The 17,500-nt window shown below is 39.0% G+C and overlaps 1 protein-coding gene across 1 annotated transcript in view; it reads right to left on the reverse strand.

The window, feature by feature from the left end:
• Positions 1 to 17,500, reverse strand: part of LOC145276774 (carbonic anhydrase 6-like) — a gene marked incomplete in the record, with an annotated part of 205,100 nt that overhangs the window by 153,936 nt on the left and 33,664 nt on the right. The window contains 2 exon segments of the mRNA XM_080128035.1: positions 1 to 126; positions 16,480 to 16,494. The exon segment at positions 1 to 126 is cut by the window's left edge and continues 39 nt beyond it. Of these exon segments, the coding sequence (XP_079984161.1) occupies positions 1 to 126; positions 16,480 to 16,494 (141 nt within the window).

Genomic DNA, 17,500 nt, shown 5'->3' on the forward strand with positions numbered 1-17,500 from the left:
AATCAAAACCATTTAGAACAAATTTTACAAGACCATCGTTAAACATTGCTGTGGTTGGATTAATATCAACTGGACTCTGCCTGTTACCCTTGCAATCAGCGAAATTGTCGCCCCACTTATTAGGATCTGAAAGAAAAAAAAGTAGAAATGCAAGTTATAGACGAGAAACTCAAACAAACATCGTCTGAATTGATTTACAAATGGCTTTATTAAACGAAGAGGGGGTCTTTATGGCATTTTTTACTCATATAGGTCGTCGATGCAACAGTATCTATCTTCCTCTTGAACAGGGCACTGAATCGCGTCTTTAACCTAAAGGATCCCGTATTCCCTACCAAGCTTTATCCTCTACACCATTGCTACACTGTTGCATCATCCCTTTGCTCGTTTTATGAGTACTGACATGGAATGTGCTCTTGCAACCTCCATTTATCTGCTTTCCAGCTTACTAGAATATGGCCGTCTTCAATTCTAACGTAAACAAATTCTTGATGAGCTGTTCCCCTTAAGTAATCCAATTTATCAAATTCTCACTTCTAACGACTACTATATTGTCCTTTTGACTACTGTACACCTTTAACCCTTATCCTTGAGTGGTCTCTGGGCATTGATAAGTGGTGATTCCTTTGTAAAAAAAAAAAAAAAAAAAAAGATCCCGTATTATCTACCAAGCTTTAGCCTCTGAACCATTGCGGCACTGTTGCATTCTCCCTATGTTCGTTTTATGAGCAATGACATGGAATGTGCGCGTACAAACTTATTTTAAGAGCATCCACGCGTTCTATAAGACACGAGGAGGTGTCTGTATGGTATTGTTGCCACGCATGGCTTAGTACAGCAGCTACCTGGACATGGTGCAGAAAAATCTCTAACCTAATAGGCGCAGCATTGTTTAGCAAACTCCAGCCTCTGTCTAATCGATGCAATGTTGCATCGTCCCTGAGCTTATTTTACAAGTTCTCCCACGGAATGTGCCCCCTACAAACTTACTGCATTCTCGCCTTTCAACGTAAACATCTTCCACCGACCAGAATAGCCATAGAATCTTCCCCTTTCACTGCACTTAACCATAACTGCCGAAAAAACAAAAAACAAAAAAAAAAAACAAAAAAAAACACTGTCTACTCTAATATCTTCTTTCCCCAAAGCGCTTCTCCTTTCATAATAATATGCAGAAATTTAAATGTAAACAAAAACCATGCTGCCTATAAATCTGACCCTTAACCACAGTAGCCTTACGGCTCATTGGATATATGACTTCCTTGGGTAAATAAATAAATCATATGTCTGATTGTGACATTTAATATTTTCTAGATAGATATATACAAGTGTGTTAATCGATCATAATCGATGCCAACCAGTAGTCCCCCTTTTCATTAGCTAATGAACTGAGATGTAGAGGTGGGAGCCACTTTTTTTTTCCCAAGATTTTATGACTTGATCGTGGTTAAGTATAGCCCTAGGGTTACCCCACTTACCCTTGTTTGTCATCTGAAGGGGTAGCAACGGGACACCAAGTATCATACTTTTAATCTGTAGTATAACTCGTAGTATCTGTTCTTCAGATGCTGCACTTCAATTTCTTGTTCTGTCAGTGGAGGAGAAATCCTTCACGACTGAGACAATTTTTATTTTTGTTCCTTTTCTCCACATTGAAAAATCACCCTGGTGTCAAACTGTCCCGTGGGGAGGCATTATAAATAGGAATCAGCAAAGCCCAGTCTGGTCGTAAAAGTACTGCAGTTGTATACACTGTTGATAGGGATGTAGTTTACTTTTCTTATTTTTTCGTCTGGTCTACATACCCTTTCTTTCTCTAGCAAATAGCTAGAACGTACTGTTCATAAACTGTTCTATTCCCACTGCTAAATCCTAGCAATATATACTAGAGTTGAGACGATTATTTTGTAATCGGGAATCAGAAAATTTTGGAGTATCTGAATCAGTATCAGGAAAATTTATGTCTATTTTCCGATGCCAAAAACGATTCGTTTAATTTTTTTTTTTTAATTTGATTTTGTTTAAAACAAAATCTTCTCCTCCTGGAAGTCTGCTTTTGTGGTTCATTAACCAATGTCCTAAATAATACGTTAAATGATTCGGTCATGCGTAGAATTTTACCCCTGCTTACGAGCATTTATGTTAGACAAAATGTTGCGTTTATTATAGCGAAAATCCAACTCTGGCACTTGTGCAAAATATGAACCAGACAGAACTCACTTTCCGCTCGGAACATGACGTCATTTATTCGGGTTTGACCGTTATCTGACGTAAAATGCCGACAAAACAATCAATGCGCGGCAAAGGAGCAGACAATATTTGGGGAAAATAATGGAAGAAAATAATCAATAAATTAAGTAAACAACATACCCTCAAACGGCACAATCACGTTGACACACCGGTTCTCGCCAGATCATCGAAATTAAGCGACGTTGATCCTGCCAGTACCAGATGGGTGACCATTTGGGAAGGCGAGGAGGCGCTGTATGTACCGCGAGGTAAAATACTAGGTTGAGAAACTGGCGCAGTCTATCCTCTCGTGAGTAGATGAGACTCGTAAGCCGTGGTAGGCACCCTGTCTAGTGATTGCGTCACGATAAAAAATACCCTTGATAGCCCTGTCGAAGCATCAAGTATTCAGCTACCGACAAGATTTGAATTACACTACAAACTCGTTTAGTGAGTTCAATCTCGGCTATGGCCACGCTGTATGGATGGATATCCTCAAACGACCATCTCTAAGAACTTGCTAACAGATGAATATCTCCACCTTAGATTTATGTGGAGACAGAAATTTGGTAATGATTCTTTTGTTTCTATCTTAAACCATATATCGGAAAGCAACCCGGTTAGCGAAATTTCTCCCACATCAGCTCTCTTCTAACCCCACATTGACAGACTTTTCTACGGTCACATCAGACTATCTAATTCTAAGCGGATATCCCGGCTGTCATAATTTAATTTAAAAAAAAAACAAAAAAAAAACGGTTGGCCAGCCCCACCGTACAGAGAAAATATTGTTAATTAAAAAAAATAAATAAATAAATTAATTAGTTTACTTTACATTCGTTACAAAAATAAAGATACAAAGCAAAAATATAAATAAATAAAAATTAAAAATAAAAATGCATGAAAAACACAAAAATTGCTTTTTTGTTTAAACAATTGAACAAATTAATAAGATAGTCAGTGTTTTGTGTTTTTTTTATATTTTTTAAAGAAAAAATATTTTTAAAAAACACACACAAAACACTGATTATCTTATTAATTTGTTCAATTTTCCTTGACAAAACAAACGGTAGAAAAATATATACAACTTACTTGTTTATTTTTTACACTTAAAACTTGTTTACAAAAATAAAACAGAAATTGTTACGGTAGGTCATTGTTTCTTTTTTATTTTCGTTATATATTTTTTTATTTCAATTTTTTTCTGGTGATTTTTATTATATTTAAATGTTTTCTTCAGTATTTTTCTTGAGTAACGTTGTTACGCTTTGATAATCGGCGACGTTCGGCGAAAGCCGGCGGTTGACGTCATGTTCTAAGCAAAGCCGAGCGGCTAGTGAGTTACATCTGGTTCAAATTCTGCACAAGTACCAAAAAGATACCCTTTACATAAGGACATAAAAACAAATTGTCTCAGTCTAGAAATATTTCTGTCACTGACCGCTGACAGAAAAGACAACACAGAACAGATACTACACTTTGCACCTAGCCAAAAGATCAAGAGCCATATTGACCCGAAAATTTAGAAGTTAAGGGTAATTCGTCGAACGCGAAGAGTTACTAAGTATGAATGACGAAGCACAGTTTCTGTTCAAAACTTAGTGTTAAGGGTGTAAGCATTTCAGATCACAGATAATAGGGCGCGCGTGTGTGTGTGTGTGTGTGTGACAGGGGGAGGCTATCTTCGGCGTTACAGTTCTTCATGTACATTTCACCGACAGATCAAGAGAAAGTTATCCTCTCGGATGTGACCTACACCCACAGTACCCCTCCACTATCGTGGGGAAAGGTTGTTGCATCTTCGTTTACTTACATCCCCACAGGGCAAGAGTTAAAAGCGCCGTTTTTTTTCATTTACAGAAAATACAAATCGCCAATAAGAAAAACTCTGGATTGCGAAACAATATTTAGAAAGATTAATCCTTCACCGAACGAGGTAAGAAAAGACGGAACGTTGTATCGGATACAGAACTACTACTAGCCAAAAAGTGGAAGATCATTCATTTAATGAAAAGCTTTGGAATCTTCTTGCTAAAGAAAAATATCAAAATAACAGGCACTGAACGGGCTTTGTTTTACAAAGGAGTTTACCACATATCAAGGCCCGGAATCCACTCAAGAGAGTTAATGTGTGTGTTGTAGTCATTGGTGCAATCGTTTGTCACGGTAATTTGGTATGATTAGGTTATTTACGAATAGGGTTCAACAAGAACTTGTATACGTTGAACTTGAAGACAATAATATTGTAGTCAGTTGAAAAGCAGACCAGGGGGACAGAGTCCTACAGGCGGACAGTTCTAAGAAAGAAGCTTTGTTCATGGAATCCATGTTTAGTCACTGATAAAAAGTGGCGGAAAAATTATTGATAGTGATTTTGGCTAGAAAAGTGTTTTTGTGAACGATTGGCGAAGGGGAGGAAACCATAGATTAGAGCTCAGTAGAACACTTGCAATGAAAATAGCGATAAAGCAGGGACATCTCTTCTTTGGGAAGATATTGCATAGAAGAGAAAAAAAAATACTAATCGTTCAGTATGATTTTTAAGTATATAAACATACGTATATATATATATATATATATATATATATATATATATTTTTTTTTTTTTTTTTTCAAGCGATACATACGGTTAATATTGGCTCCGCCTCGAAGCTCATCTTTTTTTATTTACTTAGAAAGTTGCCCTTTTTAATTTGTTTGGACGTATAACATTTTTATTATTTATTATTTTTAAGATAGTAATCTACGTACACGCGAGTTTAGAGGTCATTACCTCTCGTCAGCGTAGTTCAACTTGTTAAATAAATAAAAATGTTATATACGTCCAAACAAATTAAGGGCGACTCTCTAAGTAAATAAAAAAAAAAGTTGAACCACGCTGACGAGAGGTAATGACCTCGAAACACGCGTGTACGTAGATTACTGTTTTAAAAATAATAAATAATATATATATATGTATATAAACTGTTAATTATGATTTTCTATACTGTTTTTTAGCAAATTAGGTATACACCATTATAATATTTGTTAATATTTTCTCCTCTGAGCAGATGGGTAGACATGGGAAACCTATAGGTTAAGGAGACATACTAATTGGGTTGAGCATATTGGGAAGTGATATACAAACTGCCATTAGCGTTTTAAGCGATGCTGTTTGTGTAAAAAAAATCGAGCGGAGGCATTTGGACGATGTCAAAACACCGTTAATTCACTACTCGGTGTAAGAGTCGGCGCATAGACAGAAAGAACATTCATATATGACCAGCAGCAAGGGGCATTCTCAATGTCATTGCACGGTCATTTATGCCTACTGGCTGTTCGATCTTGTCAATCAAGGAGTTCTTAACTGCAAAACCAATACCAGCCTCTCCTTTTTAGCTCTACCAGACTAGAAGATCGTGTAGCCCGACTCGCGCTCATCCAGTTGATCCTCACCTACGAAACGTCTCTCAGAGAGTGCAGCAATGTCTATATTGTATCTTTGCAATTCCTTAGTCAAAAAGACAGCCATTGCCAATAGGACATTTTTCTTCTTTTTTTTTTAACAAATGGCTGAGGAAGTATCTGTAAAAAGATGTTATTCCAAGATTTAGCTTTGTACGACAGCTAGTCTCTCTCGGTTCAAAATGTTGATATCCAGCAAAAACCAAGAACAAGATAGTCAGCAACAAATCAAACTGCTGACCAGCTTAAAGCGGAAGACCAGTACCCGCATTATCTTTTTTTAGATCAGAGATTTGCTTCTCCTAGAGAGGCTGCCTTCACCATGGCTTTCTGGAGCCCTCTCCACCCCAGATAAAATAAATCCATCGCATGCAACATGTAAAACAGAGTAGTCATGAATCTTGGTGTTTTTTTTTATTGAGAGAAGTGTTTAAAAACGGTATAATTCCTCAATGATCATGACGATATTGATGCTGTTTACAATTCAATGAATACACACGATAATGAAAATGAAAATAAATCCAACGCATGCAATACGTAAAACAAAGCAGTCATGAATCTGGATGTTTTTTTTTTAAATTATATATATAATATATATATATATATATATATATATATATATATGTAAGAGTATCTTGTGTAGTTTCTGATGTGTAGGAGACGGGGAGTCTCGTCGTGGGCGACGAAGCGTTTCACTGAAGAACCACGGCAACACACAGCGAACCAACAAACAATGACAGCCACGGCGCGAAGGTAACTAACAAAGCTCAGCTGACTGCACGAATGGAAACGGAACCCAACGGTCACTAACGGAACCCAACGGTCACTGTACTGATCGCCACGAACGTCAGAACCCGACTGCCTCGCACCTCCAATGGACCGATTTTTATTCCTCAAGATGGCCTAGCTAATTTGCATCCCCGCGCGATCCTGCGAGATTCCGTCTCTAATAAAAGCAGGCAGGCGCCATCTTGGAACTCTTTCTTCCGCTGCCCCGACCACAGGATCAGCCACCACCCCGCACGCCAGGCACACACGGACCCTCTTGCGCCGAGGGCTACGGTTAGTCTCACACTCCCCCCTGGTCTCCAGATCACATACGTGACACGGTGGACGTGGCCGTTTGATTCGAGCACTCCTGCGGAGGGGTATTGCCGGAGCTCTCAGAAGTGGCATCAGAAGCATCAGCATTAGAGCTCGCAGTTGAGTCATCAGGTTCGTGGGGCACAGGTTGGATCCATTGCTCATCGTCGGATGACTCGCTCTTTCCACTGCTCGCAGTTGAGTCATCAGGTTCGTGGGGCACAAGTTGGATCCATTGCTCATCGTCGGATGACTCGCTCTTTCCACTGCTCGCAGTTGAGTCATCAGGTTCGTGGGGCACAGGTTTGATCCATCGCTAATCGTCGGATGACTCACTACTTCCACTGCTTGCCGATTGGTCAGCGCTTAGAGCGGGCCGGACATCCCTTACGTGGCGCGGAGTATCATCGACTAGTATGGCCTGTTCACTGATGACGCCAGTGACCCGCCCCCTCCAAAAGCTGCTGGTGCACCGGCCGCCGGGTGGCTTCATCCAGACGGTGTCTCCCACTTGGTACGTCCCCTGGGGTTCTCGTTGGTCGGGTAGACACACTTCAACGTCCTTAACGCGCACGTGGTAGTGATGAATCGCATCAGCGGGCGCACTGCCGCCAGTCACGGCGTCCTTAGGCGTTGTGTTGTATCTAAACCGCCTCCGCGATCGTACACTTCTTCCTGGCCGCGATCCTCTTCACGGTTCGGTGGCACCGCTCCGCTATGCCGTTGCCGTTCGGCACATACGCGCATCGGTGTCGAAGGCAGATCCCCCAGTTGTCCATAAAATGCCTGAATTCCCTGCTGCAGAACGCCGTGTCGTTATCCGTGAGGATCTCCTCAGGCGGCCCCCTTTCGTAGAATACGGATTCCAATTCGTGGATGACACTGGTGGAATCCTGCCTCGCTAATTGGCGCCAAATCGCGAACCTCGTTGGCCCGCAGTCTATCAGCGTGAGGAAGTGTTGGCTGCCGTAGTGGGTTATATCCATACCCAACCGACTCCAGGTCGCGTCCACTCCCAGCTGTCCTTTCCGCCATCTGGCTGGGGCGGGGTCGATGGACTGGCACGTTTGGCACTCCCTGACCACTGCTCTTACTGCGCTTTTTGGTATTGATGGTCTAGCCAACTTCACAAAGTAGTAGGTCCGTTGTACTCCGGGGTGCCCACTGTCGTGATGTATCTTCCTGATTTCGTCCTCCTCAACAGAGGCAGCGCACAGCGGCAATGGCTTAGCTTCTTTCTTCATAGCCTCATACCATCTCCGTGGTACCCGAGCGAGCTTGTAGTCCGAGGTGACGAGCACTACGTCTACGGACAGGTTGTACTTCGTCACCAGTTTTTTCACAGTCTCCAGCCTCCGTCTTATCAGCATTTCGCTGGCTGCCTTGGTGCATGCCCTGGTCTTGCTCGTGAGTGTGTCCGACACCCAGTGGTGCACGCAAAGTGAGTCAGTGTGCACACGCAGTTTCTTCACTTCCCATTGAAGTGCCAGGTTAATGCCCTTTATTACAGCGTCGAGTTCTGCCAGGTTGATATGGGCAGCATCATTCGCCGGTCGCAGCCAGCAGGCATCTTCAACTACGGCCCCATCTTTCTCCAAAACTACACCGATCGCTAGAGAACTTGCGTCCACCAACACGCTCAGTTCGTCTCCCTGCACGCACCAGTCCCCTGTGGCGGGGTCATTCTTTTTCACACTAGCGACGGTCTCCTTTAACATTCGAACCAGTAGTTCGTCGGTTATCTCATCGTCCCAGCCTTTGGTGACCGCATTTGCCCTCCTTTTTATGACGCCTGTCGCGGCACGAAGCCATCCGCATACTGGAAGGTGCCCCACAAGTTTCCCGCACGGGGAGAACACGGCACGTCTTGTGTAAACGTCGGGTACGTCGGGAACTGCGGTTCCACGCCTCCACTTCAGGATCCCTCGCTCCTTTTGAACGCTCAAGCCCAATACGCGGGCCCCACCCTCAAGCCGCTCAGAGTCCTTGCAGTTTAGACCAAACTCGGCAATTTTGGATCTTACGCGCGAAGATGACACGGTATCTTCGTTATATCGTCAATGTACGCCGATGTTCCCTTTCTGATCCATTCTTCTTGTGACAACACGGCATTGACGATAGCCTTCATTATCTGGGGTGCTACGTTTAGCCCAAATCCGAGTCGCGTAAGACAGTATCTCTTCCTGGAAAACATCACTGTCTGGAAAGGCCACATCTCCTCGCCGATCCGGACCTGCAAGTATGCTTTTCTCAAGTCCAGTAGGGACACATTGGACCCCTGCCGGCGCCACTCTCGCAGCTTGCTGGCACAGACGTCAGCGTCCGCTGTGAACGCATCAACGTGCGCATTCAACTCGCGGTAGTCCATTACCGGCCTCACCTTTGACTTGTTAAGTTGGGCAACTGCCATCAGCGGTATCAGGCCCTTGGGGGGTCCAAGTTTGTCGTAGGGGTATGGAATCAGCCAACCGTTCTTAATCCATTCACGGAGCTCGCTTTCGTATGCAGGCCTTATCTGGTCGGGCATACGGTACTGCCACTTGGTTTTGTAGTTTGGCCGGTTCCTTGTCTTCTGACCACCTCCAAGTGGCGGTCCACGCCTTCTGTTGGTCGTCGAACTCCGCACTGAAGTCCGGCTGGTCGACACTTAGTGCTGCGCACACCGGGGGCCTATCCTGAAACTCTACAACGCCAGCGCGCGTTATGCGCACGCCGCCCAGGGCTTTGATGGCATCGTAGCCTAGCAACAGGTCGAAACTCGGCTTTTCGCGTGTCACCAGCGCTTCGACGTTAGCCGAGTTTCCGGTTCTTGTGCGAATGTGTACCACACCCACGCCGCAACACATTCGTATTTTTCCAGTAGTGGTAGTTATCCTGACGTTCTTCTTTTTCCACGCCCGACAGAAGTCCGCACACACTATGGTGCGAGAGCAACCAGAATCAAGGAGGGCTGAACATAACGTGTCATTAACTCGGACCTGAATGACAGGGAGCGCCTTGTTTATTTTCTGTTCGGGGAAGAGGTCGGCACTGGCACCTTGTCCCCGTCCCCGTTTCCCGCACAGTCTCGGACCATGTGCCCAGTCTTGTTACAGCGGTAGCAGCGAACAGCCGTCGATCGCCTTCTACAATTTCTTGCCATGTGGCCCTGCCCGTTGCATCTGTAGCAGATGACATCACCTTGCGGGCTGGGTCCCTGAGACGGTCCTTTCGCCACTTGGTGGGGCCTGTGCGACGGCGACTACCGGTTCCTGCACCGTCGAGTCATCCTTCATTATTGTCCTGGCTCTGTCCACTAGGTCACTCAGCGGTAGTGAGGACATGGTAGAGGTTGCTCGCAGGAGCTGCTTTGCTCCAGCGGGGAGTCCTGACAGGAATTTGTAGGCTAGGGCCCTCTCGGGAAGACCGCCGAACAGCACCGTCAGCTTCTTAAGCTCGGCGAGATACACGTCCACAGTTTCGCCCAAGCGTATAGACCTCGTCTCAAACTGCTCCCATGCAGTGGCGGGGTCAGTGGCGAACGCCCTGTTCAACGCCGCCTTGATACTCGAGTAGTCACACTTCTCCTCAGCGCTGAGTTGCTGATATACAGCGAAGGCCCCGCCGGTCAGCCGCAGAGGAATCACGCGCTCGATATTTTTCACGCCGGACAACTGACAATGTAACTCGACCTTCTCAACCCAGCTGAGTACCGGGTCGGATCCGTCGAATTCCGGTATCAACTTTAGATCAAACCTATCCGCCATTGAAGAAAAGAAAACCAAGTTCGGAGTGGGGGGGGCGAAATAGCTTGTAAGAGTATCTTGTGTAGTTTCCGACGTGTAGGAGACGGGGAGTCTCGTCGTGGGCGACGAAGCGTTTCACTGAAGAACCACGGCAACACACAGCGAACCAACAAACAATGACAGCCACGGGGCGAAGGTAATTAACAAAGCTCAGCTGACTGCACGAATAGAAACGGAACCCAACGGTCACTGTACTGATCGCCACGAACGTCAGAACCCGACTGCCTCGCACCTCCAATGGACCGATTTTTATTCCTCAAGATGGCCTAGCTAATTTGCATCCCCGCGAGATCTCGCGCGATCCTGCGAGATCGCGTCTCTAATAAAAGCAGGCAGGCGCCATCTTGGAACTCTTTCTTCCGCTGCCCCGACCACAGGATCAGCCACCACCCCGCACGCCAGGCACACACGGACCCTCTTGCGCCGAGGGCTACGGTTAGTCTCACAATATACTAGCAGTTAAGCCCGGCTTTGTTAGGACCCTATGTATTATTCATAACTTGTATTACGTGTGAATACACTTTATGTAAGATTTAAAATGATTAGACCAAATTTGTCTAAGTAATTTCGTGCAGAGGTCAATTATTTAAAACTTTGACCCCAAGTTTAACCCATTAGCATTTATTATTTTGTGTCTTAAATCAGCATAAATAGTTTTACCCACGTCCTAGTTACCTACAGCTAAAATTTCAAGTCTTTAGACTCAAAATTTGTGGAGGAATTTGGTAGAATCTGCAAGGTCAACCTTTACAACTTTGACAGCCAAAATTTCGCTCCAAAACTGATTAAAATGCTTGCTGCACGCGTGAATACCCGTTATGTAAAATTTCAAATGTTTAGACCCAAAATTGGATGAGTAGTTTGCTAGACATGGCAAAGGTCAACTCTTTTGAACTTTGACTCCTTGGCAGCTTAAATTTTCGACCTAAACCGATTAAAAAGCTTGCACAATCTCTGAATACACTTTATGTAAAATGTCAAATGTTTAGCCCAGAAATTGTCTGAATAATTTGATAGAGACTGCAGAGGTCAAATCTTTTTAAAAATTTTGACCCCAATTTAAAAACATTATCTTTCATCTAGCAATTAATGATATAGATATAAAATTTTCAATGATCTTTTTTAAAGTGCGACAGATTGTCCATTACATAAAATAAATCCAAGGTAATTTTTTTTATTCAATTTAAATTAAATTTTTATACCTTACTTTGTAAAATTTATAAAAGGGCCCTTTGAAGATAAATTTCAGATCGAATCTTGTACCTTTATTTTTTAAAGCCAATGGTAAAAACATTTTGTTAAACAATTTTCATGCCTTGAAGGAAATGCTTTTCTAACTTGTATGAATCATGTTTGGAGTTCAAACCGCACGACTGGTTTGAATGATTATATCTATATTGATAATTCTGCAAGGACAGGACTCATACATATATCAATAATATTTAAATATTTATTATAAAAATAATTCAAACGTATTTTTCCACGTACATCGCAATTGTCAACGTCAGCTTTTAGTTGACAATTTTGAGATCCAATGTTATCAAATATGACCCAGTTAACAAGAACATATTTGCCTCAGGAAATGAGTGAACGTGTATATTAAAACAAAGCCTAGCGTTCTCCATTTATATCTTAGCTATTTCTGTTTAGCGCACATTTGAACCATGATAGTTTTTCGCATTTTAAACTGTATATCAAGGTGTAATATAATTTTTTAAAAATAAAATCGATAGTAGGTTATGTACAGAGCAATGGAGACTACAATATATTGTAGACCACGTCACTGCGGAGAAGCATGTGAAGCTTCCTTCTAGTGCGTCCACGACTAGAGCAAGCAATCAATCGATTGAATTGAAAATGTGTTAATCTCATCGATTTCAATGACGAAGTACTGGAAGACTGGAAACATTCGTTGATCCTCATTGAATCAGTGGCAACAAAGTCTCACTGCTAGCATATATATATATATATATATATATATATATATATATATATATATATATGTAAATAAATGTTTAGAGGTACAGAATTTGTATATAGTTTTAAAAAAGTAATAGGCGGAAGTTTCTCGAGAGCTCTTTCGGCTATCATCTCGTCAGGAGGAAATCGATAGCAACCTAAATAATATTGTAACGAAAATAAAGTGTTCTATAGGGGAACTTATTAAATGTGCCAAACATACTACGAGACCTGCTTTTCCGTCTTTCCGCAAGGATAGTTTGCCTTACATCCAAAATAGTAATATTGTATATCAGTTTAGATGCCAGTGCGATGCTGGTTATGTTGGGCGAACATCCTTGCACCTTTTGACTCGTATAAACCAGCACGTTCCATCGAAGATCAGACAAGGGAGGATGGGGTCTGATGGTCTCCCTCCTTCTGCAGCCTTGGACTCTGCTATTGGCCAGCATTTGGTTGACAACCCGTGCTGTGCCGATAGATATAAAATAGATTGGTTCGAGGTGCTACATAGAGCGGACTCCAAAAACCATTTAAAGATTTTGGAGGCCGTCTATCGCGGTGCGCCAACCTTCTTTGTGCCGGCAAAAAGAAACATCAAACGCATTGTTTCTCTTTGGGGAACTTTGAATTTTTTTCGCCCGATATTTTAATCGTTTTTAAACGTAAATAAATTTAATTAGTGTCCCCGCACATTTGGCACATTTAATAAGTTCACCTATAGAACTCTTTATTTTCGTTACAATATTATTTAGGTTGCTATCGATTTCCTCCTGACGAGATGATAGCCGAAAAAGAGCTCTTGAGAAACTTCCGCCTATTACTTTTTTAAAACTGATATATATATATATATATATATATATATATATATATATATATATGTATTTATGTATATATATATATATATATATGTATTTATGTATATATATATATATATATATATATGTATTTATGTATATATATATATATATATATATATGTATTTATGTATATATATATATATATATATATTTATGTATATATATATATATATATATATATATATGTATTTATGTATATATATATATATATATATGTATTTATGTATATATATATATATATATATATATGTATTTATGTATATATATATATATATGTATTTATGTATATATATATATATATATATATATGTATTTATGTATATATATATATATATATATATATATATATATGTATTTATGTATATATATATATATATATATGTATTTATGTATATATATATATATATATGTATTTATGTATATATATATATATATATGTATTTATGTATATATATATATATATATATGTATTTATGTATATATATATATATATATTTATGTATATATATATATATATATATATGTATTTATGTATATATATATATATATATGTATTTATGTATATATATATATATATTTATGTATATATATATATATTTATGTATATATGCATATATATATGCATATATATGCATTTATGTATATATATATATATGTATTTATGTATATATGCATATATATATGCATATATATGCATCTATATGTGTATATATATATAATTATAAAACTCAAATGACCTTGTAACCGGTGTTGTGATCCACATCCGGTTTACAACTTCCGGTTGCTCATGCGTACATAAACAAACCCATAACAGCGTAAACAAATAAACACAAATCGCGACTTTTGCAGAATCTGACAAGCGCACTGAAATAATTACGTTATTATTTAGAAATTATTATTTAATATGGGAAAGGTGGGTATGTTTTGCAACTATTCTGTATTACAACTATACTGTCGCAATTGTTTTGCAAATAAATCAACTTTGACTCATTTTCACCCATAAGAACAATTTACCACGGCGATTTACTCATTCCTTTCTTTTTAATTCTTCATTTTTTAATACAATTTTATTAAAAACATTCATTTTCTTCTACACTAGCAACATAAATATCCCCGAAAATACGTTTTTTTTTAAGAATTTGCGTTACAAATAAATGATCAACGCGACAATAAAACGTATTTTACTGTGTACGTTTTAAGCGTCCCGATTTTTTTTTTCGCGTTTAAATCATCCAAATAAACATTTGTTAATACTTTCTGCTTTTTTTTTACATCGTTCATTTCCGTATTACGTTTAAGTTATTTTAACGCAATTTTCTTACAAATGAACCTGCTTTAATCCGTTGACAACAATAAGAGCAATTTACAACGGCGATTTACCCACCGCCTTTCTTTTTGTTTAATTTATTCTCCATTTTTTAATACACCTTTCTTAAATTTATTCATACATTTTCTTCTATACTGCCAACATAAATAAATAACCCCGTTTTTTTACGTTACAAATAAATAATCAACGCGACAATAAAACGTATTGTTTTACTCTGTACATTTTCAGCTTCCCAATTGTTTTTTTTCGCGTTTAAATTAAAAGATACCTCAAAATTTGAATTTAACTTTAAGTATTATGGTATCTGTTCAGTGCACATTTACCTATAAGTATGGCAAACCACTTATATTTTAATGGCTGTAAGTTCTTTTTTCAAAACTAAACAATTATAAACCGAACGACTAATAGAAGTCTATATTCTTTTTTCATTTTAATATACTTTCATAGAAATTTTTCTGTAATGTCACAAAAAACTATTTTCTTTGCATCACAAGTGTCACGCTAATACATTAATTCCATAGCTAATATAACATACTGACCCAAAGGGTCACGTGTAGTCCAGGATATATATTATGCGAGGTACAAGATTTCATTATTGCAATCATGACAGAGTGACCCGTTTGGATGTTCATGATTAAAAGTGGGATTTTTTTTTTCGCTTGTTTTTTTTTTTCATGAACATTAAAACGTGTATTCCTGTAAGCACGTCTTACAGAACACGACAGAGTTATTGCTTTTATCCGATCTTTCTGGATGTATTTTCAATTTGCCGAGCGGTCTTTTTAATTTCAGCTGGCATGTTATATGAAATAGCGTCCAAAAGTTGTTCGGCCATATTCTTCGAGACAATGCTCAACTGGGACCGTAGAGACTCAACACCTTTATCCACTGCGCCAAATAATAAATAAATGTTTGAGTATTTGATAGATTATCAAATATTGTAATTTATTCAATTTTTATTTCCATCATCTATTTCTTTATAACACACACACATATATATATATATATATATATATATATATATATATTTGTTTATATCCGTTAGAAGCGCTGGAGTGAATTTTGAGGAATAAAATACGTATAAATACGTTTGAAGCCAAAAACTGCAACGCGAAAATTTTTTTATAAAATAAACGAATGTTTATTTTTTAAGAAATATATTTCGGAGCAAGACGCCTTTGTCAATCTTTTTTTTCTCTTTCTTCGACATGATGTAGTGGAAGGTAGTTCGATGAAGAGTCTACGTGATGTTGTTAACTGCAGGGGTTTTACTCCAGCGCTTCTAACGGATATAACAACAACAAAAAAAAAAAAAGACCTACCCAGATTTTACAAAATGCGCGACCACGTGTCACCTATCCGGCTTCATAAAAACTCCGCAGTTAACATCACGTGGACTCTTCATCGAACTATCTTCCACTCTACATCATGTCGAAGAAAAAGAGAAAAAAAAGATTGACACAGGAGTCTTTAACCCCATAATTCTTAAGTTTCTTGTATGAAAGGCCGTTTCATCACATTGTTACATGACATCAGACGGACACTATTAAAACAATAAATAGTCCATCTAATAAAATAAAGATAAAAAATTAACGTGAAACACCTCTTTGAAGAAGGTCATGTATAAGACCAAAATTTAAAAAAATAATTTTAACAGAAAATTTTTACATCTTGTTAAGGCTTACATTATGACTCTTTGCTCATTTTCCAAATTGTATCAATTCAGCTTTGCCATAAAAACTTACTCGGGTAGAAAACAAAATAAAAATACAAAGTAAAACAGTATACATACCATCATAAGACCACGCTGAAAAAGAGAAAAAAGGAAAACATTAACATTTTGTTAAAAAGTCAATATTAAATCTGTAACAATTTAGTCAATATTAAATCTGTAACAATTTATACAAATATAACAGTTCTATTTTACCAGAATCTGAAGTTACATCTCTTGAACCGGAATTACCTACCTTGGTGAAATTCACAAGAGATTTCTAATCGCATGTACAGCCCAGTTCGAAAAAAAGTGATAACGATATTTTTGCAGCTTTGAAATACCAATATTTATCGCGGTTTACGATAACCGAATGGACTAAGTCCTTGCTAATGAAGTAAAAGATTGCTTCCGTTGTCGGGTTCGGATCTATCAACCGGTGTAAATCGTGATACTCTGAATTGATGATTCCCGAAAGAATAAAACACTAGTGTCTGTAGGTAGTTAATGATTATTATAGTAAATAATAATGTCAGCCCCTTTAAGAAACTCGTTTCCTATAGTTGAGCACTTGTAGTTGTAATAAAGTCGGTCAATTTACTTGTGTGCATATAAAGTGTTCATTTAAATAACGTGTAATGTTCATACTTAGGGTAGCGGGTGTACATACATATTGAATTACACAGTTCACGAAAATAGCTTTCTCGCAGCACTTGCGATGAAAATATTTATTTATTCTTTTTTTCAGGGAGGTTTAGTATTTTCTAAAAATATCCTCTTTCGAAGAAAGCTTACTCAACTTGGCTAAGGTGATTTCCGAATTCGAATTGGTCGAATCTTGTTTTCAAATTCACCTATTCCTGTAGTCTTATTTCGATATCAAAGAATAATTAAATTGTATAAATTTTTCAATGGATATAGATACACCTAATTAAGATTGGCATTAAATCTATTACTAAGGTCGCTGCGAAAATGGTTAGAATATTCGGGTTTGTATTACTGTACACAGATTCGAAAAAGTTGTCAAAAAAATATATAACAAATAAATGTTATCAAAGGCAAAATAAGTTACTTTTCTACCAAACTGGATATATTTTTCTGT

This window comes from Euprymna scolopes, chromosome 1 (genome assembly GCF_053919585.1).
Source record: "Euprymna scolopes isolate OS-2025 chromosome 1, ASM5391958v1, whole genome shotgun sequence".
Classification (NCBI taxonomy): Eukaryota; Metazoa; Mollusca; class Cephalopoda; order Sepiida; family Sepiolidae; genus Euprymna; species Euprymna scolopes.